Raw genomic sequence first — 27536 nt, 5'->3', positions numbered from 1 at the left:
CTATTTTGGGAGGGGTTTCTGACTCTAAAAAGCACGACTGGCCAAACCAAGGAGTTCAGGACTGACAGGTGTCTTTAGAATCATCTTAAACCGCTCCGCGAGAGCGGTATAAATAAAACAGTAAGGGTCCTGGAGGAGGGCTCTGTCCAGGATGGCGGCTCATTGGTCCCTTCACCCCAGACTGACAAGTGGAGGGCCCAATCGCCAGGCACTTTGCCCTCTCGTTGTCAGTCTGACGCCAAGGCCCTAATCGCCAGCCATGTGCAGCGATTGGCCCCTTGGCCCCTTGAGCCCCGCCCAATTTGCCCGGCCGCCGCCATTGCCTGCCTGCCCGCCGCTCCCCGTGCTCCGCCACCAAGGTCGCCCAAAAGCCGCTCCCCCACCACAGGACGGGCCCCCTGCGACCGCCGCCCATGGTTCCGACCACCGAGGGAACCCCGGGACGCTACTGGCCCAGCCTGTGACTTCACCTCTGCCGCGAGACCACCGCCCGGGGGGGGCCCTGGAGAGAGGCAGGGAGCACCCTGCTCCCTCCCAAAGACCGCCCATTGTAGCAGCCCCACAGGGTGAAGGGGGGGCCCCCGGACGGCTGCGCGGGGCTCCGCCACCCCGCAAACCCTGCTAGCGCCCATTGTATTACGCCATACAACGGGCTTTAAACCTAGTAGAATCATAGAGTTGGAAGGGACCTCCTGGGTCATTTAGTCCAACCCCCTGCTCTATGCAGTGTTGGACAGAGTGTATGCGTGGGCGCATGCATGCGCCTGTCAAGAGCTCCGGTGTATAAATGCTGTTGAGGAGAACCTAGTCTAAACGACCCATCGAAGGTAGGTTTGAAATGCCAGGCAAGGCTTCTTGAGATGCAGAGGCCTTGCGGATGTCGAGGAAAACTCTAGAGCAGCAGCAAAGAAACCAAAGACATAAATAGATTTCTGGCTTCTCAGGAACCTTGTGTTTTTTTTCATGCAACTGATCAGCGTGGCTTCAGCGATACAGATCGGTAACGGTGAACAAACTTCCTTTATCTCTTGATCGGGGCAGCCGGTCCAACTTTCCTCTGCAATATGCTGATGCACGGGGAATTTCCCCAGAGCGAAGAGGAAACATCAGGGGCGGGCTTCAGCCTTTATCCCCTGCCGTTCACCAGCCAGGAATTGGTTGGCCGCTGTGTGAGACAGTCGGTCTCACCTTCAATAGAAGCAAAATCCAGCGCTTCAAGAGTCTCTTAACTTTAGCTTAAGATCTCCCCTTACTGAGAAAAATCAGCTGAGATTTAAGGGGCAGGTTAAACCAGCCAGTCTCGGGTGCTTAACAGAAGAGTTGTGTTTTATACTCCACTTTTCATTGCCCAAAGGAGTCTCAAAGTGGCTTACATTCGACTTCCCTTTCCTCTCCCCACAACAGACGCCCTGTGAGGGAGGTGGGACTGAGAGAGCCCTGAGATTACTGAAGAAGAAGAGTTGGTTCTTATATGCCGCTTTTCTCTACCCGAAGGAGTCTCAAAGCGGCTCACAATCACTGCCCCTTCCTCTCCCCACAACAGACATCCCGTGAGGCAGGTGAGGCTGAGAGAGCTTCTAAGATAACCGCTCAGTGACTAGCCCAAGGTCATCCAGGTAACTACCTGTGGAGGAGTGGGGGCTCGCCAGATTAGACACCAACACAACTCATAACCACAACAGCAAGCTAGAATTCAAGGCTTCCTGGAAGTCAGATGGATTTCCTACTCAGAAGATATTTATCACTTCTAACATGTGATCATTTACGGTTAAAAGTTTCTGGCTGTATTTAAAGACAATTTATTCAGTGTTACAATCTGCTGAACAAGTTTCCAGGACCAATGTGTCTTCTGGGCAGGGAGTTTGTAATGGAGGGAGGGGAGTCATGCTTCACCTAAAACCCGATTTACAGAAGAAGCAACTTTCATGTATGTAATAATCTTAAGTGACCAACCTAGGAATTTTTCCACACATTTCCAGATTGTGTGTGTGTGTGTGTGTGTGTGTGTGTGTGAGGGAGAGAGAGAGAGAGTCTTTTTGAACATAGGTCTTAGGAGTAAAATTGACGATTCTCCTTCCAAAAACAACATCAAGGGCTGGGAACATTTAGGATTGTTATTTTGAAACTCTTCATGAAACCTCTGCATGAACAATATGATTTCCAGAGATGTTTGTTGCAGGAGGAAAGTTTCTTTTTATCCACTGGTTATCCTAATCGTCTGATAAATCCTGGGAAATGGGGACATTTTTTGTCATTATGTAAAGCAGGGGTAGTCAACCTGTGGTCCTCCAGATGTTCATGGACTGCAATTCCCATGAGCCCCTGCCAGAGTTTGATGGCAGGGGCTCATGGGAATTGTAGTCCATAAACATCTGGAGGGCCACAGGTTGACTACCCCTGATGTAAAGGATGTATCACTTTACATGGTACCAACTGTTTCTTCTTAATGACATGGAGGATCAGTAGATACTAGTAAAATAGCTCCTGCAGTTGCTCAGTGAGTATTTCATGGAAAAAATTAATGTCTAAAATATTACTCCCTTCTTAAATGAACAGTGCAAACAAATAGAAGAAAACAATAGAATGGGGAGGACCAGAGATCTTTTCAAGAAAATTGGAGATATGAAGAGAACGTTTCATGCAAAGATGGGTATGATAAGGGACCAAAATGGTAGGGACCTCACAGAAGCAGAAGAGATCAAACAAAGGTGGCAAAATTATACAGAAGAACTATACAAGAGCGAGCTTAACATCCCTGGTGACCACAATGGGGTAGTTACTGACCTGGAGCCAGACATCCTGGAATGTGAAGTCAAATGGGCCTTAGGAAGTCTGAGCAACAATAAAGCTAGTGGTAGTGACAGCATTCCAGTTGAACTATTCAAAATCTTAAAGGACGATGCAGTAAAAGTGCTACACTCAATATGCCAGCAAATTTGGAAAACTCAACAATGGCCACAGGATTGGAAAAGGTCAGTTTACATTCCAATCCCAAAGAAGGGCAATGCCAAAGAATGTTCAAACTACCGCACCATCGCACTAATTTCTCATGCTAGCAAAGTTATGCTCAAAATCCTACAAGCTAGGATCCAGCAATATGTGGACCGAGAACTTCCAGAAGTACAGGCAGGATTTCGAAGAGGCAGAGGAACTAGAGATCAAATTGCCAACATACGCTGGATCATGGAGAAAGCTAGGGAGTACCAGAAGAACGTCTACTTCTGCTTCATTGACTATGCTAAAGCCTTTGATTGTGTGGAGCACAACAAATTGTGGCAAGTTCTTAAAGAGATGGGAATACCAGAGCATCTTATTTGTCTCTTGAGAAATTTATATGCAGGTCAAGAAGCAACAGTGAGAACTGAACATGGAATCACTGACTGGTTCAAAATTGAGAAAGGAGTTCGGCAAGGCTGTATACTGTCACCTTGCCTATTTAACTTGTATGCAGAGCACATCATGAGAAATGCGGGATTAGAGGAGTCACAAATTGGGATCAAGATTGCAGGGAGAAATATCAACAACCTCAGATATGCAGATGATACCACTCTAATGGCAGAAAGTGAAGAGGAACTAAAGAGCCTGTTGATGCGGGTGAAGGAGGAGAGTGCCAAAGTTGGCTTGAAACTCAACATCAAGAAAACAAAGATCATGGCATCCGGCCCTCTCAATTCCTGGCAAATAGAAGGGGAAGAAATGGAGATAGTGACAGATTTTATTTTCCTGGGCTCCAAGATCACTGCAGATGGGGACTGCAGCAAAGAAATTAAAAGACGCTTGCTCCTGGGGAGGAAAGCTATGGCAAATCTAGACAGCATCCTAAAAAGCAGAGACATCACTCTGCCAACAAAAGTGCGTTTAGTCAAGGCTATGGTCTTCCCAGTTGCAATGTATGGCTGCGAAAGTTGGACCATAAGGAAGGCCGAGCGTCAAAGAATTGAGGCTTTTGAACTCTGGTGCTGGAGAAGACTCTTGCGAGTCCCTTGGACTGCAAGGCGAACAAACCAGTCAGTCCTAGAGGAGATCAGCCCTGACTGCTCTTTAGAAGGCCAGATCCTGAAGATGAAACTCAAATATTTTGGCCACCTCATGAGAAGGAAGGACTCCCTGGAGAAGAGCCTAATGCTGGGAGAGATCGAGGGCAAAAGAAGAAGGGGACGACAGAGAATGAGGTGGATGGATGGAGTCACTGAAGCAGTAGGTGCAAACTTAAATGGACTCCGGGGAATGGTAGAGGACAGGAAGGCCTGGAGGATCATTGTCCATGGGGTCGCGATGGGTCGGACACGACTTCGCACATAACAATAACAACAACAAAATATTACTCAAATATCAATAGTTATTATAACTTTGGTTATTGGTTTATTTTATTGATTTTCTACACCGCTGTATCCAGCAGTCCCACTCAGAGCAATGTACAACAAAAATTAAATACAAATAAAATGTAAGCTTAAAATAAAATTTTCAAAGTCATTAGCACAAACAGGTCAAAACCAAAGAAGATTGTTTGGTTCAGGCCACTGCAGGAAGACAAGGTACACTCTGTCCATGCTCAGAAACACTCCTTTTAACCAGCCCTCTTCCTTCCTGACCTTGGCAGCATCACAAGGTGCACTCTGCCCATGCTCTGAAACACTCTTTGATTTAAAACCAGCCTTCTTTCTTCCTGACCCAGACAGCACTACAAGGTGCGCTCTGCCCATGCTCAGAAACGCTCTTTTATTTAAAACCAGCCCTCTTTCTTCCTGACTCTGGCAGCATCACAAGGTGCACTCTGCCCATGCTCAGCAACACTCTTATCTAGCCCTCTTTCTTTCTGACCCTGCCAGAATCACCTACCAGGGAAACCCAACCCAAATAGATGGTTTGTAGGCCAGGCAGGAAGAGAAACTGCTGTCTGCCCATGCTCAGGAACACTCTTTTGGACCAGCCCTCTTTCCCCCTGGCCCTGCCAGCATCCCCCTACCAGGGAAGCCCAACCCAAGCAGGGAGAGAAGCTGCTGTCTGCCCATGCTCAGGAACACTCTTTTGGACCATGGCTCTTTCCCCCTGGCCCTGCCAGCATCCCCCTAACCAGAGAAAACCCAACCCCAGGAGACGGTTTGCAGGCCGGGCAGGAAGAGAAGCTGCTCTCTGCCCATGCTCAGGAACACTCTTTTGGACCAGCCCTCTTTCCCCCTGGCCCCAACCCCAGGAGACGGTTTGCTCTCTGCCCGCGCTCAGCCCCCCTCCCTGGTCCCCTCAGGCGGGGCGGCCGGGCCGTGAGGCGAGCGAGGCGAGGCGAGGCGAGGGCCGAGGCAGGCGAGGGGCCGGGCCGGGCGGCGTCTCCTGAGTGGCGCAGGCCGCGCTCGTGACGGGGAGGCCGGGCCGCCCTCGCCGTCGCCCTCGCCCCGCCTCACAGAAGCCGCCTCCGCGCCGCCGCCAGCAGCCTCTCGCCTCAGCCTGTCTCCGAAGCACAGCCCAGCCGGCCCCGCTCGCTCGCTCGCTCCTTCCCCGGCGACCCCGCAGGCCCCGCAGCCAGGCTGGCGGCCCTCGCCGCCATGGAGCCCGGCGCGACGGGCGACAAGAAACGGTACGCAGCCAGGCCCGCCGCCGCCCTCCCTCCTTCCCTCCTTCCCTCCCCTCCCCTCCTTACCTCCTTCCCGCCGGCGCTGCTGGCTCCATTTTGGGCGCCCGGGTGGAGGATGGGGCGCAGGAGAGCGCGCAGGGGCGCCGGCGCCCCACGCCCCTCGCTCATTGCTGTTTTATTATAGTTATATATTGACATTCTTCTTTGGGGAAAGGGAAAGGGGGAGGGGGAGGGGGGGCCCTGCCCTTTATGGGGTCTTTTCCTCCTCGGGCAGCCGAGACAATCGGGGGTTGGTGGTCGCGTCCGTCCCCCCCCCCCCAGCCTCCTTATAGTGCAATCCTGTGCAGACTTGCGCCTCTTTTCAAGGTTGCGCCTTTCCCCCACTTTTGTTGTTGTTGTTGTTGTTGGGTTATTGGATCAGAATTGTTGTCGTTGTTATTTATTAGATCTATTCATTTTATATTTCTTATAATCATCAAGGTGTTTCTCCATTTTGGAGAGTGGGCAAGGGGCTGTTGGTGCTTGCAAAACATCCCCCCCCTCCCCAATTCATGGACCTCGCATCTTTCCTCCCGTTTTCCTTGCATCCTCCTATTTTTGGGGGCCCTTTTGGCAGCATCCTGCCCCCTCCCCCTTCCCCCCCCCTTGTAAACTTCTCTCGTCTTCCCTCTTTTTTTTTTTTTTTGTAGGTTTTTTCAGGCCTCCTGAGACAAGCCAGTGGCTACTGGGAGGATAATGGGATTTCATGTCCCCCCCTCCATCCTTATAGTGCAATCCTAAGCAAACTTGCTCTAGTGTGGGGCCCTTTCTAAACCGGAGCGCTCAGATTGGTGGGACTCTGCTTAGGATTGCATTGTGAGCCTTGTCCCTGTTCTCAAGGTTGACGGTCCCCCTCTTGTGTTCCAAGAAAGATGCTTCTCCATTTTGGAGCCTGGGGAAAGCTCTGTTTGTGCTTGGAAAGCCCCCCCACACACACACATAATCTGGTATCCTTTCTTCAGCTTTCCTTGCAGGCTCCGATCCTTGATGCATTTTAGCAGCATTTTCTCCCCCCCCCCAAATTTATTTTTCTTTGTAAACCTCTTCAGTTTTCCTTTGTGAATCTCTGGCTTTGCCCCTCTCTCCCCAACCTCAGAAACACCCCCCCCCCCAATTCGCTCCCCTGTGATTCTGCCCCCTTCTCCATCCTCCTTTCTCTTAAGAGGATATTTTTTACTGCTTCCTTTCTTTCCCCTCCTCCCAACTGTCCACGTCGCCATTTTGGTGGAAGGGTGAGTGGTGAGAGCTAAAGGAGGTGGGGATCTCGGGTGAGTGATTCGCCTTGGCGAGAGGAGGGTGTGTGAGTTGTTATTAATCATGCAACTTTCTCTACAAGCCAATTGAATCGTGCCCGTGACACTTTTTGGCTGGCATGCCGTCAAGGTTGAATGAAAAACCCGAATGAATCAAGGCGAGAGAAGCTTATAGGTGGTGTGCTGTAAAATGAAAGAGTTATCGCCGGTTTCTTAGGTGCACATAGTGTGGGGTTACGTTCATGCGCCTGAGCTGTTGTAACTTGGGTACTAAATAAAGCGCAGTGTGTGTTGGTCATGATTGTTCTTTTCTTCTTCTGCAATCTGGACAGAACCGTGTTTGGCTGGATATGTTACCAAGTTTTTTTTCCTGTTGTTGTTTTCTTTCCCCAAGCAAACCGAAAGAATGATTAGACTGAAGAAGAAACGGGATAATTTTTACCTAGAGAGAGAGAGAGAGAGAGAGAGAGAGAGAGAGAGAGAGAGAGAGAGAGAGAGAGAGAGAGAGAGAGAGAGAGAGAATGCTTTTGTCTTTTAATGGGTGAAATTGTGTGAGAGAGAGCTGGAAATTTAGGTGGTGGTTTTTCAGGTTGCCTTTGTCTTTTTCAGGGTAGCACCGAAATGGTCTTGAACAAAAGAGATGGGGATTGAAGTTCCTTTTGTCTGCCAAAAGTTTTTATCATGCGCCTCGGAGGGGGGAAATGTGACTACAGTGTAATTAAAATATTCAGCTGCAACATTATGAGAGGCTATTTCCCCAGACATTTCTCTTTTCTTTTAATATATCAAGTACTTGACCCGTGATTTCTTAATTTGGGTGATCTGGTCTGTGTTGTGTATGGAATCCTTTGTTCAAAGTGGGCAGAAAAACAATACAGGTTTTTAAAAAACTTATAAATTCATCAAATTACCTGCCCTTGCTCTTGAAGAAGAAGCCAACCGCAAGTCCAAACAATGGACATTTGTCCTTGTCCCATAACGCAAATAGTTTTTTGTTTCCTCTAAAATGATACAGGAACAAGATGGATTTTTAAGAAAGAGTGTCCTCAGATGCCTTGTTTTGATCAAATATGATTTTATTCCCATAGTTACTCTCAGACACGTGGCTGTTTTTCGTGCCTTTTAAACTGCTTATACTGTAGTTGTCTGGGTACGTGTTTGTGTGTCTGCTAGAGCCATCAAGGTACAGGTTTTCAAGGTCTGTATGAACGGAGGGGGGTTTGCATTGGCTGCCACTGTGCCATGACCAAGGTTATACCTTGGAGGCCTCTCCTCCAGATACTGTCCAGGGTCGATCCTTGGTTGCTTCCAAGCACTTTGAGAGCCAGCTTGGTGTAGTGGTTAAGAACGTGAACTTCTAATCTGGCGAACCGTGTTTGATTCCCCACTCCCCCCCCCCACATGCAGCCACCTGGGTGACCTTGGGCACGAAATGGCACTGATAAATGATCACATTAAATGAAGTTTTTGATATGGTTCCCCATGATGTTCTGATGGATAAGTTGAAGGACTGCAATCTGGATTTTCAGATAGTCAGGTGGATAGGGAATTGGTTAGAGAACCGCACTCAAAGAGTTGTTGTCAATGGTGTTTCATCAGACTGGAGAGAGGTGAGTAGCGGGGTACCTCAGGGTTCGGTGCTCGGCCCGGTACTTTTTAACATATTTATTAATGATCTAGATGAGGGGGTGGAGGGACTACTCATCAAGTTTGCAGATGACACCAAATTGGGAGGACTGGCAAATACTCCAGAAGGTAGAGACAGAGTTTAATGAGATCTGAACACAATGGAAAAATGGGCAAATGAGAACAAGATGCAATTCAATAAAGATAAGTGTAAAGTTCTGCATCTGGGTCAGAAAAATGAAAAGCATGCCTACTGGATGGGGGATACACTTCTAGTAACACTGTGTGTGAACGAGACTTTGGGGTACTTGTGGATTGTAAACTAAACATGAGCAGGCAGTGTGATGCAGTGGTAAAAAAGGCAAATGCCATTTTGGGCTGTATCAACAGAGGCATCACATCAAAATCACAAGATGTCATAGTCCCATTGTATATGGCACTGGTCAGACCACACCTGGAGTACTGTGTGCAGTTCTGGAGGTCTCACTTCAAAAAGGACGTAGATAAAATTGAAAGGGTACAGAGGAGAGCGACGAGGATGATCTGGGGCCAAGGGACCAAGCCCTATGAAGATAGGTTGAGGGACTTGGGAATGTTCAGCCTGGAGAAAAGGAGGTTGAGAGGGGACATGATAGCCCTCTTTAAGTATTTGAAAGGTAGTCCTTTGGAGGAGGGCAGGATGCTGTTCCCATTGGCTGCAGAGGAAAGGACACACAGTAATGGGTTTAAACTACAAGTACAACGATATGGGCTAGATATCAGGAAAAAAATTTTCACAGTCAGAGTAGTTCAGCAGTGGAATGGGCTGCCTAAGGAGGTGGTGAGCCCCCCCTCACTGGCAGTCTTTCTTGGATGCTTTAGGATGCTTTGGGCTGAACCTGCGTTGAGCAGGGGGTGGGCCATCGCCTGTATGGCCCCTTCCAACTCTATGGTTCTATGATTCTATGATTCTATAATCGCATTATAACCTACTGAGGTTATAATGTGATAAGACAGCCTTTCTCAACTTTTTTCACCACTGAAAACCCCCTGAAAAATTTTTCAGGCTTCAAGAAACCCCAGAAGTGATACCATCGTGCAGAATATAAGTTAGGATTGGGAAGTAGAGCTGTGGACCTGCCCACACAGGGTCTCTCTCCTTCCCACCCCCTCCAGGCCCATCATTGGCCATTTTGGGAGGCAGGCCAGGTCAACAGGATCATATATGATCATATCACCCAATAAAAAGTTAACTTTTATAATATATATAAAGAAATAATTAATTCCTACCTATTTGGTAAACCTTGCCAGGGCTGTCAAGAAACCCCAGGGTTTCCCAAAACCCTAATGGAGAAAGCCTATGATAAGACAAGTCCTACCGGAAAAGAAAACAGTGCTAGGAAAAGATGAAGGCTGCAGGTAAAAAAGGAAAACCCAACATGGGTTGGATGGACAAGTCAAGTCAAGGAAGCCCCCAGGCCTCAGTTTGCAAGGTCTGAGCAAGGCTGTTAACAATATGATGTTTTGGAGGCCATCTGTTCCACTTAATATTTCTGGTAAGGCCTTGGAAGAGGAGCTGGACTCATAGCTTAAATGCTTAACACCCACTCCCGCCCCTGAGTGCCTTTCTCCTCAAACCGGCCAATCACCTTCTGCCTCCCATCTCTGAACACCCCCTCCTCCTTCCATTTCCCTCTGAGGCTCGGAGGCTGCAGATCCCTCCTGCCTGAGAGCTGCCCCTGCCAGTGAGTTCCCTAACAGCCGCCTGCAGCCTTTCCAGGTCCTGGGGTGAGACCGTCTGCAGTGTTCTTCCACTCCACCCCCCCTCTAACCTAGGGCCCTTCGTATTCCTGAATGCAATATTTTACTTATTTATTTATTTGATTTCTATGCCGCCCTTCCATATGGCTCAGGGCGGTTTACATACAACATGGGGGATAAATGAAACTAATACATAATTCATAACATAAACAAATACAACAAGAACAACAATCCAATAACGCAATTTCAGTGATCATAAGTTGGAAGCACTGCACTTGACACACAAAACACTGGTCTTTTTGGGTGGTGATCAGGTTTATAATCATCATTGACAATTTGCCTAACCCGCCCTTTCCACAAGGCTAAGGGCAGGTGGCTTCAAATCAGAAATGCATTGAAATTTAAAATGATAATTTACATTCAATGTTTTCCAACTAGCCCATCTACCACTAATTACTGTTAAATAGCACATATCGAATATTAAAATTGTAATATTACTATTTTTAAAGGGGGTAGCCTTGTTTGGGGAGCTGCATCTTCCCAAGAGGTTCTGATGGATTTTGGATCCTTTAGGGTTCTTCTAGGGAGGCCAGCTAAGTAGATTTTATGGGCGTTATTTTATGGGCCTCAACCATTGTCCTGGTGGATCTGGGCTCAGCTGGCAGAGCATTCCACCGGGCCAGTGCTTAAAAAGCCCTCTCTGGGGCTGGGGACCCTTAGCAGTTTTTGGTCTGTTGTTATTAGTTATTGTTATTATATTTGTTACCCGCCACTCCCAAGCAGGCTCTTGGCAGGTTACAGGCATCCAAACTCCCATTAAAAACCCATTCAAACGGAAAAGAAATAACGATACAGAAACTGACAACCCAGCAACATGGCGGGAACCCCTCCCCCATCCCCAATTTCTACTACTACCTCCAGAAGGAGGAGGCAGGAGAGACAAGATACCCAAAAGTTGTAGCTAGACACCAGGGGCGGCGGCATTTATTTTCCCCCTCTGCCCCAGCCTCAACCACAGACTTTGCGGAAGAGCTCCATTTTGCAGGCCCTGCGGAACAGTGAAAGGTCCCTCTGGGCCCACAGCTCTTCTGGGAGCTCGTTCCACCAGGTCGGGGCCAGGACCGAGAAGGCCCCGGCCCAAGTTGAGGCCAGGCATGCTACTTTGGGGCCGGGAACGACCAGTAAATCATTGCCAGCAGAGCGTAAGGCCCTGGGGGGGGGCATAGGGTGATAGGCAGTCCCTCATAATGCTCTTGGTGGGGCGTAGTACGAGAGGCTTGATGATCCCAGACAAGGCTTGATGATCCCAGACGGTTTAGGGCTTTGAAGGTCAGTTCCTTCCGACTGCAGGAGGCATTGCTTATGTGAATGCCGATTCAATTTGAATAGATTAAATGGGTTTAAGGTACAAAGAGTGTTACCAAATGTAGGCCAAATAAGTGCTGTGCTGTCACATATTAACCAAGTGGGATATATTCTGGCTATATATTGAACAAGGGGTGCCTCACGGCTTATGCGTTTAAAATGCATTTGTAAAAGGTCCTATGCCCTTCTGTTTTGTATGCAGTCTGCATCTCTCTTTTTAAGACATACCCTGAAGATGTCCAGGCATGTTTGTCAGGTGTATATGCTAGGGAACGGGATATGGTTTTACACCATTTTTATGCAAGATGAGGTGCGTGGATGATTTCCCCTGAACGTTCTGTGCAACAGCTATTAGAACTGGTTCGATACTTGTCTGTGTTTTGTTGGCCTACCAGAGGGCCTGTCAGGGTTATGTAGAGCAGGCTTTCTCAGCCAGGGTTTGGTGAAACCCTGGGGTTTCTTGACGGCCCTGGAAGGGTTTCCTGCATGGGTGGGAGTTAATTATTTTTTTAAAGGAGTTAAACATTTATCGGGTGAGATGACCATATGTGGTCATGTCAAGGAACCCACCCCTCCCAAAACGGCCAATAATGGGCCTGGAGTGGGTGGGGAGGGGACCCAGGTGGGTGTATACACCGCTATACTTCTCAACCATATTTTCACAAATGCACCACTTCTGGGGTTTCTCAAAGCCTAAAGAATGTTTCAGGGGGTTCTCAAAGGGTTAAAAAAAGGAAGAAAGGCTGATCTAGAATCACAGACTCATAAAGTTGGAAGGGGCCATACAGGACATCTAGTCAATGCAGAATCAGCCTAAAGCAGCCATGAAAACAAACAAAAAATCACATCAAAATCACAAGATGTCATAGTCCCATTGTATACGGCATTGGTCAGACCACACCTGGAGTACTGTGTGCAGTTCTGGAGGCCTCACTTCAAGAAGGACGTAGATAAAATTGAAAGGGTACAGAGGAGAGCGACGAGGATGATCTGGGGCCAAGGGACCAAGCCCTATGAAGATAGGTTGAGGGACTTGGGAATGTTCAGCCTGGAGAAAAGGAGGTTGAGAGGGGACATGATAGCCCTCTTTAAGTATTTGAAAGGTTGTCACTTAGAGGAGGGCAGGACGCTGTTTCTGTTGGCTGCAGAGGAGAGACAGGCAGACACGCAGTAATGGGTTTAAACTACAAGTACAACGATATAGGCTAGATATCAGGAAAAAATGTTTCACAGTCAGAGTAATTCAGCAGTGGAATAGGCTGCCTAAGGAGGTGGTGAGCTCCTGCTCACTGGCAATCTTCAAGCAAAGGTTGGATACAGACTTTTCTTGGATGCTTTAGGATGCTTTGGGCTGATCCTGTGTTGAGCAGGGGGTTGGACTAGATTCCCTGTATGGCCCCTTCCAACTCTATGGTTCTATGATTCTGTGAAAAAGCATCCATCTAATCTAAAACAGTCATAAAGTATCCATACTTTCTCAAACTCAATGTATATCCAGGCCAACACCTTGCCAACTGGGTACCCAGGGTTGAAAGTTCATATGATACAGACAGGATGGATGTAAGGATCTTTGGATGCTTCAGAAACATCTGGAGAGTCTCTCCTGGTTTGTGAGGAACAGTACTTGCATCATGTCTTCTCTCTGAGATATATATTGATAGGTGACAATTCTTTATATGGAATTAGGCCACTGATCTGTCCACCTTGATGGTGTCCTCTCCAATTGGTAGCTGCTCTCCAGGATCTCAGGCAGAGAAAGGTCTTTGACCACACCTGGTCCCCGAGATTGAGACTTTACATAGAGCAGGTGTACTTCCAGTGATCTGTGGCCCTTTTTGTATCTTTAGAAACCACTTGGTCCATCGGAACCTTGTTATGACTCTTTTAAGCACCATCAGTGATGAAGAGTTTTACTTCATAGAATCATAGAGTCGGAAGGGGCCATGGTGGCCATCTAGGTCAACCCCCTGCTCTCAATACAGGATCAGCCTAAAGTATCTGGGATAAATATCTGTACAGTTGTTGCTTGAGGACCACCAGTACGGGGGAGCTCAAGACCTCCTGAGGCAGCAGATTCCACTGCTGGGCTGCCCTGACTGTGAAATTTCCCCCCCTGATATCTAGCTGATATCATTCTACATGTAGTTCAAACCCATTACTGCAGGTCCTCTCCATTGTTGCCCACAGGAACCTTTCCATGCTCCCCCTCTAAGCGACTACCTTTCCAATCCTTAAAGACAGCCACCCTGTCCTCTCTCACCATCCTCTTCTCCAGGCTGAACATTCCCAAATCTCTCAACCTTTCCTCATAGAGCTTGGTCCCTTGGTCCCAGATCATTCTCAGCGCTCTCCTCTGAATCGTGAACTCCTTTGAACTTCTACAGACAAACTCCTCTGACCCTTGAACTCCTCTGAACGTCTACAAACCAATTCCCCCAGATATAATATTGCCAGGTCATCGCCGTACCTTGGCATTTAGGGAGAATTAGCCCTTGGAAATCCAGTTTTTCTTGATCAGATATATTCACGCCACCGCAGTCCGGTTTAACGTGGATCCTGCTAGGTCACATGAATGCTGTGTTCAGATCAGATTAGAAAGAGAGACTGCTGAATTGAAACTCATAATGAAGCTCGGGCCAATGTACGCTCTTGGGCTTGCGTTTCCTGTCTCATTACCAATGCTGATTTCTCTACACCTACATATCGTGCTTAATCCAATGCCTTCTATTGTCATTCAGCAACTGAAATCGCTTCACTTTCCAAGATATGCCAGGTGGTCTCACATTCCAGCTGTATTTGAAGGAGTGAGTGGTGACAGAAATTTGATTGGGCTGTAAGGTGCTCCTGTACTCTTGCCTTTCCCCCCTGCTTATTATTATTATTATTAGGATGCTTTAGTATGCTTAGGGCTGATCCTGCGTTGAGCAGGGGGTTGGACTAGATGGCCTGTATGGCCCCCTCCAACTCTGTGATTCTATGATTCTATGATTATTATTTTTAGATTTATTACCCGCCTCTCCCGACAGGCTCGAGGCGGGTCACAACAACTAACAACTAACCCCATTAAAATTCCCATTAAAACATCAATCTACTAACATGGCGGCTAAAAATCCCATCCCTCCCCTGCTGAGGTTAGGTGTCCACAAAATATAAATAGCCAAATGAAATGAGCATTTCTTTTGCACAAACTTGCACAAAAAACTTAGAAAAATTAAAAACATAGACAGAGCCCAGAGGCTAATCATTGAAATTACAAAATATGCATCCTTTATTTTATTTATTTAGAGGGTTTTTTTACTGCCTCTCTCGGGCTTTGCCGTCTCGGGATAGTGCACAACTAATTAGTAAACAATTAGCAAGTAAAAGTACACAATAAAACAGAAAAAATACATAAAACTTTTGACATTATTATTATTATTATTAATAATAATAATAATAGGAGTTGGTTCTTATATGCCGCTTTCCTCTACCAGAGAGAGAGTCTCAGTGGTTTACAATCACCTTCCCTTTCCTCTCCCTACAACAGGCACCTTGTGAGGTAGGTAGGACTGAGAGAGCCCTGATATTACTGTTCGGTCAGAACAGCTTTATCAGTGCTCTGGCGAGCCCAAGGCCAGCCAGCTGGCTGCATGTGGAGGAGTGGGGAATCAAACCTGGCTCGCCATATTAAAAGCAGCTGCTCTTAACCACCACACCATGCTGGCTCCCAATAAAATCATAGTTAACAATGTTAGCACCGACATAAAGTGCTGCAGTGAATAAAATCACTTCCAGGAGCAAACTGGAGGAAAGAAAAAAGAGGGAGGGACTATGCAGGTCACTCACAACCCTATCACTCATCCACTGTCACCTGCCCCCCCTTGAACCTTCACAGAATCAGCCTCTCTCCAGCCTCTGTTTAAAAATCTCCAAAGATGGAGGACCCACCACCTCCCGAGGAAGCCTGTTCCACTGAGAAACCACTCTGACTGTCAGGAACTTCTTCCGGATGTTTAGAGACACACAGTGCAGTAAACAGTTAAACAGCACAATAAGGATCATTAGAGTGTATTCCATAAAGTTAAGAATAAAACCTTCAGGGAGCTGTTTGATTTTCAGCAGGCCCAAAAGCTCTGTGTCAAAGTGATGTCTTGAGCAGTCGTCCAGGATCAAGCAGAAAGGAGGAGCAGCCAAGCTTTTTGCAGGCGAGGTGTAGCCGCTCGCCATACCTTGTGCCCGTTTCTGACAGAGGGAACATGGGGCAGGGCATCGGTCAAAGACTTCTGCAAGCAGACAGGTTTGTACAAGGTAATTCTTTGGCTGTTTTGCGTCTCGGCACGTCCAGGGTTTCAGGCATCAGAAGCAGCGCTTTTGAACGGAGCTTGGGAACAAAGGCGAGGCCAGGAAATGTGCTTCAAGGTTGCAGATGGAAAGTAGAAAATCTTTAGCTGTTTAGTATCACCAACTTCCTCCATTGTGATTGTAACAATCCCCCCCCCCCCTTTGTGATTCTGTTAACTGCTGACTTCTGCATATTTGGATTTAGGGTAAAGATTCCAGCGTGTCGTGGCCGTCTTACTTTTACGAGCATGTCTGATGCAACTGAGAGTTCATTCAAGTTTGCATGAATCATAACCGGAGAGTGACGCTAAGGCCAGTCATTTAAAGCGAGCGTTTGCTTTGGTGAGGCTGGATGCAGTTCCTCCTCTGTCTGGGAACGGCATTTGAGTCCAATGGCATTTTTGAAGAAACAAAGTTTAATTCATGGTATCAGCGTCCCAGTTCGTTGTATCCGAGGAGGCGTACGTGCACACAGGTAAAACTTTTGGAGTCTTAAACGGTGCCGCCGGACTCAAGCTTTGTTCTCAACTTTTTTTTTACCGTTTAGAAACCCCCTGAAACATTTTTCGGGCTTAAAGAACCCCAAAAATGGCACAATTGTGCGGGATGTGGTAGGGAAGCATAGCTGTGGACAGCTAATAAATTTTAATAATAATAATAATAATAATAATAATAATAATAATAATAATAATAATAATAATATTGCCCACCTGGGGCCCCTCTCCTTCCCACTCTCTCCAGACCAATCATTGACCATTAGGAGGGGACGGGGGGATGAGGTCGACACTGCTGCTTATAGAGATTATTGTAAGGGTATGATTTTATGGGGATTTTGTGATTTGCTAGGAATGTTGAGATGTTGGAAGTGTTATGGGATTATCATCATCATCATTTGACTTTTAGCCTGCTACTCCCGGAAGGCTCGTGGCGGGTTACATTCAATAAAAATCCCAATAAAAAACCCCTAAAAATACAACAGTATCCTGACAGAAACCAACATCTAAGACGTATGCGGCGACATAACACAACTAAAATACCCCCCTAAAAACCAACTCTGGGGGTGGCATGGAAAACAAACTCAACTGCCCATGGAATAGTCCATGTGATGTGAACTGACATGAGCTGGGAGCAGTGGTATACAAAAAGAATCATAGAATCATGGAGTTGGAAGGGGCCATACAGGCCATCTAGTCCAACCCCCTGCTCAACGCAGGATCAGCCCTAAGCATCCTAAAGCATCCAAGAAAAGTGTGTATCCAACCTTTGCTTGAAGACTGCCAGTGAGGGGGAGCTCACCACCTCCTTAGGCAGCCTATTCCACTGATAATCAATATGGTCATATCACCTGCTAAATGTTTAACAAATTTTAAAAATATATCCAAAATTAACTCCTATCCTTCTAGGAGCATCAGGAAACCCCAAGGTTTCTTGAAACCCTGGTTGAGAAAGCCTACGTTCAGGCCAATATGGTTACCCTCTTGAAACTGTCCCTTGGTTCAGCCTCCTTTTCTTCGTTAATCTGCTGAAGTATTATTATTATTATTTATTTGTATTATTATTATTATTTGAATTTATTTCCCGCCACTCTCAGCAGAGCTGGCTCATGGCTGGTCACAAGATAAAAATAAGATACAAAGCCCCCTATAAACCCCGCTAAAATTACGACAATGAACAGAGATACAGATTCCAATAACAAGCGCGGGAGCAAACCAACCCCTCACCTGCCCCCGCTGGGGACTAGAGGAGAACTGCTGGCCACCACTGTTAAAATGCGGTGGAATACCAGCCCACAGATCTTCTCTCCGCACTGGCCTCAACCATAGACCTGGTGGAAAAGCTCCATCTTACAGGCCCTGCGAAAAGTTGAAAGTTCCCGCAGAGCCCGTAGCTCCTCCAGGAGCTCATTCCACCAGGTAGGGGCCAGGACCGAGAAGGCCTGTGTGTAGCTGTTAACTAGATTTCCCCCATCAATGAGAATCTGAAACCCTCTCCCGGTTGCTTTTTCAGGTTCCGATTTAAGGGGAAACCATGGTTATCCTCAACCAAAACTTAGTGGGGCAGAAGCCGCTTCATAGACTACGGGCGAGGAGCACAGATTCGTAAAGATGGTTTCTGGTTGGTTCGTTCTGGAGCCCTGGTTCATTCCATGCTGGTTTGAAGGTGACCCTGAACGAGGGTGAGCGTTAAAGCCAAAGAGTCACATTTTTCGTTCTCATTCCCCAAACGGCCCGAGATATATTTAGCACACTATTCTTGTCTTACAAATGAGTTTTGGCGATAACCTTGTTAAATGCCTCTCTCTCGTTTTAGAGTGGACATAGGATATGAAATTTTGTTTGAATTCTATCTTCCCAGGATCTGAGTAACCTGACCCTCCCGGCAGAAAGCTTTTATGTTATCGTAGGTGTCTGTTTTATGTACGGTATTTCAAATCCATTAGACCGGCAGGCTTTAATTACCGGCATGATTTATGTCGATCATAAATCAACAAGGGCTCCAGTGTTCTTAATCCCTGAAAACGAACTGGGCTTCTGTATGCGAAATAGCCCCGTTCCTCTGAACCAAAGTGCCCTGTGTGTTCTGCAGAGTCTTATAGAAGCATTTGCCTGTGCTTTTCCATCTCGTTTCCATTGTGGGCATGCATAAATAGTTGAGTATGAGCCGAAATCAGGAGCATGCTTTCGTTTCACTAATTCAAACATTTGTTTTTTGTTTTTTATTTATTTATTTATTTAGATTTATATACCACCCTCCCCGAAGACTCAGGGCGGTTTACATTGAACTAATCAACAATACATGAAGCAGTCTTCGTTAAAAAGCATACAATAATTAATAACAGTGGTTGTAAAAGTATAACAGAATAATATAACAGTATAACAATATGGTAGAGGAATGGAAGAGGAATCCGGGGAATGGTAGAGGACAGGAAGGCCTGGAGGATCATTGTCCATGGGGTCGCGATGGGTCGGACACGACTTCGCACATAACAACAACAATAACAACAATAACAATATACTAAAATAGTATAAGGATGCAACAGTGCAATGACACAACAGGTCCAGAGCGCTCTGGTGGAGTTCTGGGAGGAAGGGGGGGGAGAGGGAGGAGACCGGGGGCCCTTCATTCGCTGTTGGTTGTGCCTGGTCTCAACCAAATGCCTGGCGGAAGAGCTCCTTTTTGCAGGCCCTGCGGAACTGTTTAAGCTCCGTCAGGGCCCTGATCTCTTCTGGGAGCTCATTCCACCAGGTGGGGGCCAGGACAGAGAATGCTCTGGCTCTGGTCGAGACCAGGCGGGCTTCTTTAGGGCTAGTGACCATTAGCCGGTTGGTGGCGGTGGAGCGCAGAGCTCTTTTGGGGGCATTTTGTATTAATAGCTAAAATAAGCATTTTTCTGGCCTCCCATTTGTTTATACGTTTAACTCAACTGTACCAGTTGGAGAAGCAGTTGGATGGACGGACAGACTTGCTCATGGGGATTTCTTTCACTTCACAACGGTGGTCTCCCCCCCCCCCCCCGACCATGTAGTGAACTTTTGGGAGTTCATTCTGAAAAGCAGTTCTCCTTGTGATGTGGGGGTGAGGCTGCTGCTTGAGAAATAGGCACTTTATTGGATGTGTTGGACTAATTCAGCCTTTCTCAACTTTTTTTGCTGTTGAGAACCCTCTGAAACGTTCTTCAGGCCTTGAGAAACCCCAGAAGTGGCTCCGTTGTGCAGAATATAAGTTCTGAATATAACATAGTTCTTCAAGGCTAGTTTTTATCCATTCAAATAACTCCACCCAAGTTTGGAGCCCAAATATAAGAAAATAACGTAACACCAAAGTCCAGCCTCCTGTCTCACACAGGGGCCAGCCAGTTCCTCTGGAGGGCCAACAACAGGGCAGAGAGGCCGAGGCCTTCCTAGGAACATCAGGAGAGCCCTGCAGGATCAGACCAGGGGTCCATTCAGTCCAGCCTCCTGTCTCACACAGGGGTCAGCCAGTTCCTCTGGAGGGCCAGCAACAGGGCAGAGAGGCCGAGGCCTTCCTAGGAACATCAGGAGAGCCCTGCTGGGTCAGACCAGGGGTCCCTCCAGTCCAGCCTCCTGTCTCACACAGGGGCCAGCCAGTTCCTCTAAAGGGCCAGCAACAGGGCAGAGAGGCCGAGGCCTTCCTAAGAACATCAGGAGAGCCCTGCTGGGTCAGACCAGGGGTCCCTCCAGTCCAGTCTCCTGTCTCACACAGGGGCCAGCCAGTTCCTCTGGAGGGCCAACAACAGGGCAGAGAGGCCGAGGCCTTCCTAGGAACATCAGGAGAGCCCTGCTGGGTCAGACCAGGGGTCCCTCCAGTCCAGCCTCCTGTCTCACACAGGGGCCAGCCAGTTCCTCTGGAGGGCCAGCAACAGGGCAGAGAGGCCGAGGCCTTCCTAGGAACATCAGGAGAGCCCTGCTGGGTCAGACCAGGGGTCCATCCAGTCCAGCCTCCTGTCTCACACAGGGGCCAGCCAGTTCCTCTAAAGGGCCAGCAACAGGGCAGAGAGGCCGAGGCCTTCCTAGGAACATCAGGAGAGCCCTGCTGGGTCTGACCAGGGGTCCATCCAGTCCAGCCTCCTGTCTCACACAGGGGCCAGCCAGTTCCTCTGGAGGGCCAGCAACAGGGCAGAGAGGCCGAGGCCTTCCTAAGAACATCAGAAGAGCCGTGCTGGATCAGACCAGGGGTCCATCTAGTCCAGCCTCCTGTCTCACACAGGGGCCAACCAGTTCCTCTGGAGGGCTACCAACAGGGTACAGAGCCTGAGGCCTCAGACACCATGGTTGGTATCCATTGGTAGATTTCTCCTCCCTGAATATATCAAATCCTCTTTTAAAGCTACTTATTTCTGTGGCCATCATTACATCTTCTGGCAGCACATTCCACGTTTTAATCCTTCTCTGTGTAAAGTAGTCTTTCCTTTTGTCCATCCTGAACCTACTGCCTATCACCTATCAACCCATAGGTAAGTGATGCCATTTACAGCATATTGGCATGCCAAAAGGAAAAAGGAACTTTCTCTTTTTCAGAATTTTCTTCACTTGGAGGCAGTCCTTTGGCTAGTTGAATTGTGTATTCTAAGTGCTACCAAGTCGCTGCTGATTTATGGAGGCCATGTGAATGAATGACCTCCCAAATGTCCTGTCATTAACAGCCGTTGCTCAGGACTTGCAGACTGACCTCTGTGGCTTCCTTCATTGAGCCAGTCCATCTGGGTCTGCCTGTTTTCCTTCTGCCTTTGACTTTTCGTGGCATTATTGTCTTTTCCAGGGGCTAAAAACGTGACCTAGAGTATGTTACTCACTATTTTGCATATTGATAGATATGTAACTTTGGGGATGCAGGTTCCGATCACCAAATCATTATTTAGGAGTTTTAAAAAGTCCATTCTGGAGCAGATCCCACAGCAGATCTCACCCGGATGGCTATAACAGAGGAGACGAGTCTGCACAGCTTTGATAGGGCAATGTAGCAGAAATCATAAATTACCAGTTGGATCTCGTAGCTCTGAAAATCTGCTGTTGTGTTTTGCCGAATATTAATGAGGTTGTCCAATTACCAAGAGTGTCTCTGGTTCTCATTTAGCAACTGCTAAATTACCTTTGGCATTTGTACAGACCTGGAGATCATTGAGTTACATGTTTTGTGTAGCAAAGGCTCTTTTGTGAGCGGGTAATGACTGCTGCTTAGGGATGTGCAGTTCAGCTGAAAAATATCTGAAAAACTTCAATCAACATGACTTGGGTTCGTTTCGGGTATCGTTAAGCTGAGCTGCAGTTCTCCCTCTTATTTGGGAACCGAATTGCTGATCCCGAATCAATTTGGATTGATTCGAGTTTCTTGAATGGCTGCTGCAGAGATGTTTCAGGACTCCACCAAGCATCTGATCCTGAGGATCAGCTGTTTGGCAGGATTGTGAATAATCTCTCCAGCCAACCCCATCTGATGCTGCAGAGAGCTGGCTATCCGCAGCATCACCGGTTTGTTGGGTTCTAGTGGAGCCAAATCGATTCAGGTAAACCGGAATCACTGCACCAAGGCAGTGATTCGGGTATATCCTAATCAATTCAGTTGGAATCAAAATATACTAAATTTTTTAATGTGTGTATGCATCCCCACTGTTTGCTTGGTGCAATTTTGATTTTGTTAACCTCCCTGAATGTATCAGTGGACTATGGGGATAATAATCAAAAAAATTGGCAAACCTTTGTCTCTCTTTCATTCTAAATTGGGCCTTTGTCTCTCTTTCATTCTAAATTGGGCCTACCAAGAGACATAGGCTGATTCTGCACTTTGTTTATTCCATTTTGGATCCTGTTGAATTCAGAATGATTTGAACTCGGGTCTTCCTCTATCCCCCCCCCCCATTGAAACAGAAAAGTGTACTGCATGTGATTAAGGAAGTTCAGAAGAGGGGGGAGCCAAGTGTAGCAGGAGCCTCTTTCTTTTCTTGAACTGGATTGGGGGGGGGAGGAGAGGATTGGAGACGGCAGAGGAGGGGGAATAAATCCAAGAGGCAAATCTCTGCCAAGAGAAGTTATGGCTTCTGGATCTTCTGCCAAGAGGTTAGGGCTTCCCCTCTAAGGGAAGCCTTGCAACCTGGGACCAAGGAAGCCTTTGAACTGATGCTTTCACCAATCAGGTCTTTTCTACGGCGTCGGAGGCTCAGCAGCAAGTTATTTCGGGGAAAGCAGACAGCTGCACACTTACTCATGCCGATTTTTCAAATATCAAAGTTTATATCCATTCCAGGATATCACAGGGGAAAGGTAGGGTCACTCCGGAACAATCCTGCTTGTTGCCGAGGGAAAATTTAAATCATAGAATCATAGAATCATAGAGTTGGAAGGGGCCATACAGGCCATCTAGTCCAACCCCCTGCTCAACGCAGGATCGGCCCTAAGCATCCTAAAGCATCCAAGAAAAGGGTGTATCCAACCTTTGCTTGAAGACTGCCAGTGAGGTGGAGCTCACCACCTCCTTAGGCAGCCTATTCCACTGCGGAACTACTCTGACTGTGAAATTTTTTTTCCTGATATCTAGCCCATATCGTTGTACTTGTAGTTTAAACCCATTACTGCGTGTCCTTTCCTCTGCAGCCAATAGGAACAGCATCCTGCCCTCCTCCAAATGACAACCTTTCAAATACTTAAAGAGGGCTATCATGTCCCCTCTCAACCTCCTTTTCTCCAGGCTGAACTTTCCCAAGTCCCTCAACCTATCTTCATAGGGCTTGGTCCCTATGAATTGACCCAAGTCAAAATGGAAATCACATTCAGTGTAGACGGCAGGGATTGAATCGACCTGGGATTGGAATAAAAGCTCTGTGCAGGTTCAGCCATAGTTTCTTGACTAACAAGCCATGATGGAACAGATCAGCAAGCAAACCTCGATTCTTGTCATTTGGACTACAGAATGTGAGCGTTGCATTTGCTACCGAAATGCACACTGGGATCTCTTCGACACACTCCTCATGACATGGTGATCCAGGAGCACTAAGGAGCAGCTTTAGCATTTCTCTTTGGGAGGACTTGTTGAGCCTGATGTTTACTATGCGGATGAGAAATTTTCTTTGTCATTTGACGTGACTCTCATATCTGGCATTGAATTAGCAGTACAGAAATGAAGGTTGCAGAGAATATGCATTAGAAGTCATGGACATTCCCATCTGTGGTTCTAAACCTGATTTTGCTTGTTCTCTCTTGCGCCTTGGCGTTAGCTTCATAGAAAAAGAAAGCTAGACTTATTTAGAGTAAAAGGTGGAGGCGGTTAGAGGAAACAGGGGTCACTGAAGACTGAAAAGTCATGAGGGGGAACCAAAAAGGTTTACCAGAAAGTTCTCAGTTCTGGAAAGGATGTTTAAGTAACCCAATCTGCACGCTTACAGAATATCCTTCGGATTATAAATGTGCCTTAAAGTTCTCTACATTATACATATTTAGCATTTTGTTGTTGTTGTTAGTCATGTCCAACCCATCGCGACCCCCTTGACAATGATCCCCCAGGCCTTCCTGTCCTCTACCATTCCCCGGAGTCCATTTAAGTTTGCACCGACTGCTTCAGTGACTCCATCCAGCCGCCTCATTCTCTGTCATCTCCTTCTTCTTTTGCCCTCGATCGCTCCCCGCATTAGGCTCTTCTCCAGGGAGTCCTTCTTTCTCATGAGGTGGCCAAAGTATCTGAGTTTTATCTTCAGTATCTGGCCTTCTAAGGAGCAGTCAGGGCTGATCTCCTCTAGGACTGACCGGTTTGTTCGCCTTGCAGTCCAAGGGACTCGCAAGGGTCTACATTTAGCATGTAGGTAATAAGAAATGTGTGTGTGTATATGCACACACGTACACACATATAAAGAGAGTGAGATGGTTTTTTCCCGGTAGTGAATTCCTATGTTGGTCTCCCATCCTAGTGAATTTCCTGCATTCTGCAGGAAATTCGTATTATTCTACTATTGTAAATTTCCAGTCTGTTTTTTTTTTTTTTTTTTTTTGCTGCCCTAAAAGCCAGTATGGCCTTGGATAAAAAGCCAAGGGTCTAAGGAACCGGTGCACGTATATAAGGAAATATGCCCTTATCTTCTATTGGAGTCCCTCCAGAATTCCTGCAAGCTTTGTCTGAGAGCCGGCCAGAGAAGCGCATGATACAGCACTGTCCTTGACTGGCACATTTGGTACTTGATCAGATGTGTTATTAAGCCCACGTTTCCCAGAAGGTCAGAACAAAATACCAGCAGTGTCGACTACAGCCATGTCAAGCCAATTAAGCCGACGAAGCAAACAAAGATACGGCAAGCGAGCTGATATTGTTTTGGAACGGCTTCTGCTGGCGAAAGAGTACGCAAGGGCTTCAGATTGTTGAGTTGCAGCTGGCCGTCTTTCAGGCTGTCCAGATTTCCCCCGAGCTCAGAAACTCACTACTCCTTCAAACAACAGAAAGCGATGCAGTGAAATATTGTCTTACCTGTTTCGTGTTATTCATTCCCTTGGACTTCAAAAGATTTGTTTAGCAGGTTGGCACGGTGTGGCTACGTTCCCATTACACCATGAAAACTATCTAACTGCCTCATTCTCCAAGACCAACCCAGCAATACTTTTCCTAAGAGACCCTTACGAGGAAAAGGTCAGGCAGACTCACACAGAGCAGGAAGAGACCAAGGGCCGTCCATTCCTGCCCCCCCCCCCCCGGCGAACTTAAAAATCACACACTCCTGACACGTGCTCATCTGATCTCCTCCAAAAAATCAGCGAAGGAGACCCTGCCACTCTCTGAGACAGCATATTCCATGTACAAACGGCCCTCAGAACTAATATTTAAGTGTCGATTCAAACTGAGCTCCCGAAAGCATCCACCTCGAATAAATCTTTGTTGGTCTTAAAGGTGCTATTGGACTCTGTTTTTAATGTTTAAGTGGAATCTCCTTTCCCGTAATTTGAATCCATTGCCCCTAGTCCTTGTTGCTAAAGCTGCAGTAAATAAGTTGGCCCCCTTTTCAACATGTCTACGTAATTAAACACAACTATCATTAACCTCCCCCCCTTGCCCTCCTTTTCCGAGCTATTCATACCCAACACCTTCAACCTCTCAGATAGGATGCAAGTTAACAGCAAGGCTGAGGAAAGAACTAAAGGTTATTTTGTTTGTTTGTTTGTTTGTTTATTTATTTATTTATTTATATTGTGCTGCTGCTCTCCCAAAAGTCTTGCAGCGGTTCACAGCAATAATAAAATACCATAAAAAACCCCCTAAAACACCCCTTACATTACGGTTTAATCAGACGGTGATCTAGTTCCTATAAATCGCAATCTCCCCCTCTCCCACCCCCATTCAGCCCATGGGTCAAGTTCTCTTCTGCTGGGAGTGAGGGACTAGAAATGGTCCAAGAAACGAGGGTATTTTTTTGACACCCATTAATTTCCAGGATGACGAGCCTCTTGTGGCGCAGAGTGGTAAGGCAGCAGACATGCAGTCTGAAAGCTCTGACCATGAGGCTGGGAGTTCGATCCCAGCAGCCAGCTCAAGTTTGACTCAGCCTTCCATCTTTCCGAGGTCGGTAGAATGTGTACCCAGCTTGCTGTGGGGTAAATGGTAATGACTGGGGAAGGCACTGGCAAAGCACCCCGTATTGAGTCTGCCATGAAAACGCTAGAGGGCGTCACCCCAAGGGTCAGACATGACTCGGTGCTTGCACAGGGGATACCTTTACCTTTACCTAATGTCCGGGATGGATGGTAGGTTTGGTCACTGCATCTAGAATCATAGAATCATAGAGTTGGAAGGGGCCATACAGGCCATCTAGTCCAACCCCCTGCTCAACACAGGATCAGCCCTAAGCATCCTAAAGCATCCATGAAAAGTGTGTATCCAACCTTTGCTTGAAGACTGCCAGTGAGGAGGAGCTCACCACCTCCTTAGGCAGCCTATTCAATCTACCTCTAGGTAGCAACACAACCCCAATGCTTTGCTTTTAAGGATGTATCTATTATTAGCTGTGAGCTTGTTCTTGTCTTTACAGGACGTGCATTTTGGAGAGTCACGATTTTATTCTGGAGTATTAGGATTATCGTGTCAGGCTGGATGCGTTGTAGCAACCACAGAAAAATATGGGTGGTAGAAATGAATCTTGGCTTTTGTTGCAAGCGAACCATTGGGGTTTAGATGTAACATCGGCAGCCTTAATTCTATCCTTTCAAGGTTCTGTTTTAATCGGGGGGGGGGGGGGAGGTCTAACATCACTGCAAAGGTTTCCTTACCAAGGATAATGCATTTATCTGATGAATGCTCAATATAATTTGGTGTGGCTCTCTGAGTTCTCGGCTGCTTAATCCCGGTGACTGACTAAATAGGGACTCATTGGGTGGAAGTGGTTTTGAGGTTGCAATCTGATGTTTGGGTGGGAAGAAAAGCCAGCATGGTACAGTGGTTAAGAATGGTGGCTTCTAATCTGGTGAGCCAGGTTTGATTCCCCGCCCCTCCACATGCAGCCAGCTGTGTGACCTTAGGCTCATCACAGTCATGATAGTGCTATTTTTGTAGAGCAGTTCTCTCAGAGCTCTCTCAGCCCCGTCTGTCTCCCATGGTGTCTGTTGTGGGGAGAGGAAAGTGAAGGCGATTGTAAGCTGCTTTGAGACTCCTTCAGACAGTGAAGAGCGGGTTATAAAAACCAACTCTTCTATTCTAATAATGCATACATATCTATACACTGACCTTTCGTTGGGACTGTAATTTGCAGTGGTTTTTCTTGCCAGGACAAACTCCCCAAATTTTGCGTTGGTCTAACATGTCCAGGCTCGCTGGAAAAGTCAATAATGTTAGGAAAATTGAAGGTTTTAGGAAAAGAGGAGGAGCCAAGATGGATGTACTCAATCAAGGAAGCCACGGCCCTCTGTTTGCTAGACTGTTAAGAATACGACATTTTGGAGGAATTTCAGAGGTTATTAATTCATAGATTCGCCATGAGTTGGAAGTAGATTGCCAGCACGTAACATCCAGTAGGCAGCTTGAAGAGAAACCACAGATCTACCCGTAGATTTTTGGAAGGGGTAGCAAACACAACCGAAGACAGAATCAGAATTCAGGATGACCTTGATAGGCTTGAGAATGGTCTAAACTGAATAAAA

General features: G+C 47.0%; 1 protein-coding gene across 1 annotated transcript in view; it reads left to right on the top strand.

Moving 5' to 3' along the window:
* Positions 1–5312: 5312 nt before the first annotated feature.
* The window catches only part of LOC143828958 (hypoxia-inducible factor 1-alpha-like), a gene marked incomplete at its 3' end in the record, with an annotated part of 46250 nt that continues 24026 nt past the window's right edge, over positions 5313–27536 (top strand). The window contains exon 1 of the mRNA XM_077319110.1: positions 5313–5572. Coding sequence (XP_077175225.1) covers positions 5541–5572 — 32 coding nt within the window. The remainder of the gene's footprint in view (positions 5573–27536) is intronic.

The sequence above is a fragment of the Paroedura picta genome, chromosome 2 (assembly GCF_049243985.1).
Source record: "Paroedura picta isolate Pp20150507F chromosome 2, Ppicta_v3.0, whole genome shotgun sequence".
NCBI classification, from domain to species: Eukaryota; Metazoa; Chordata; class Lepidosauria; order Squamata; family Gekkonidae; genus Paroedura; species Paroedura picta.
Note: the sequence above shows the minus strand (reverse complement) of the source record. Positions and strands in the feature narration are given on the sequence as shown.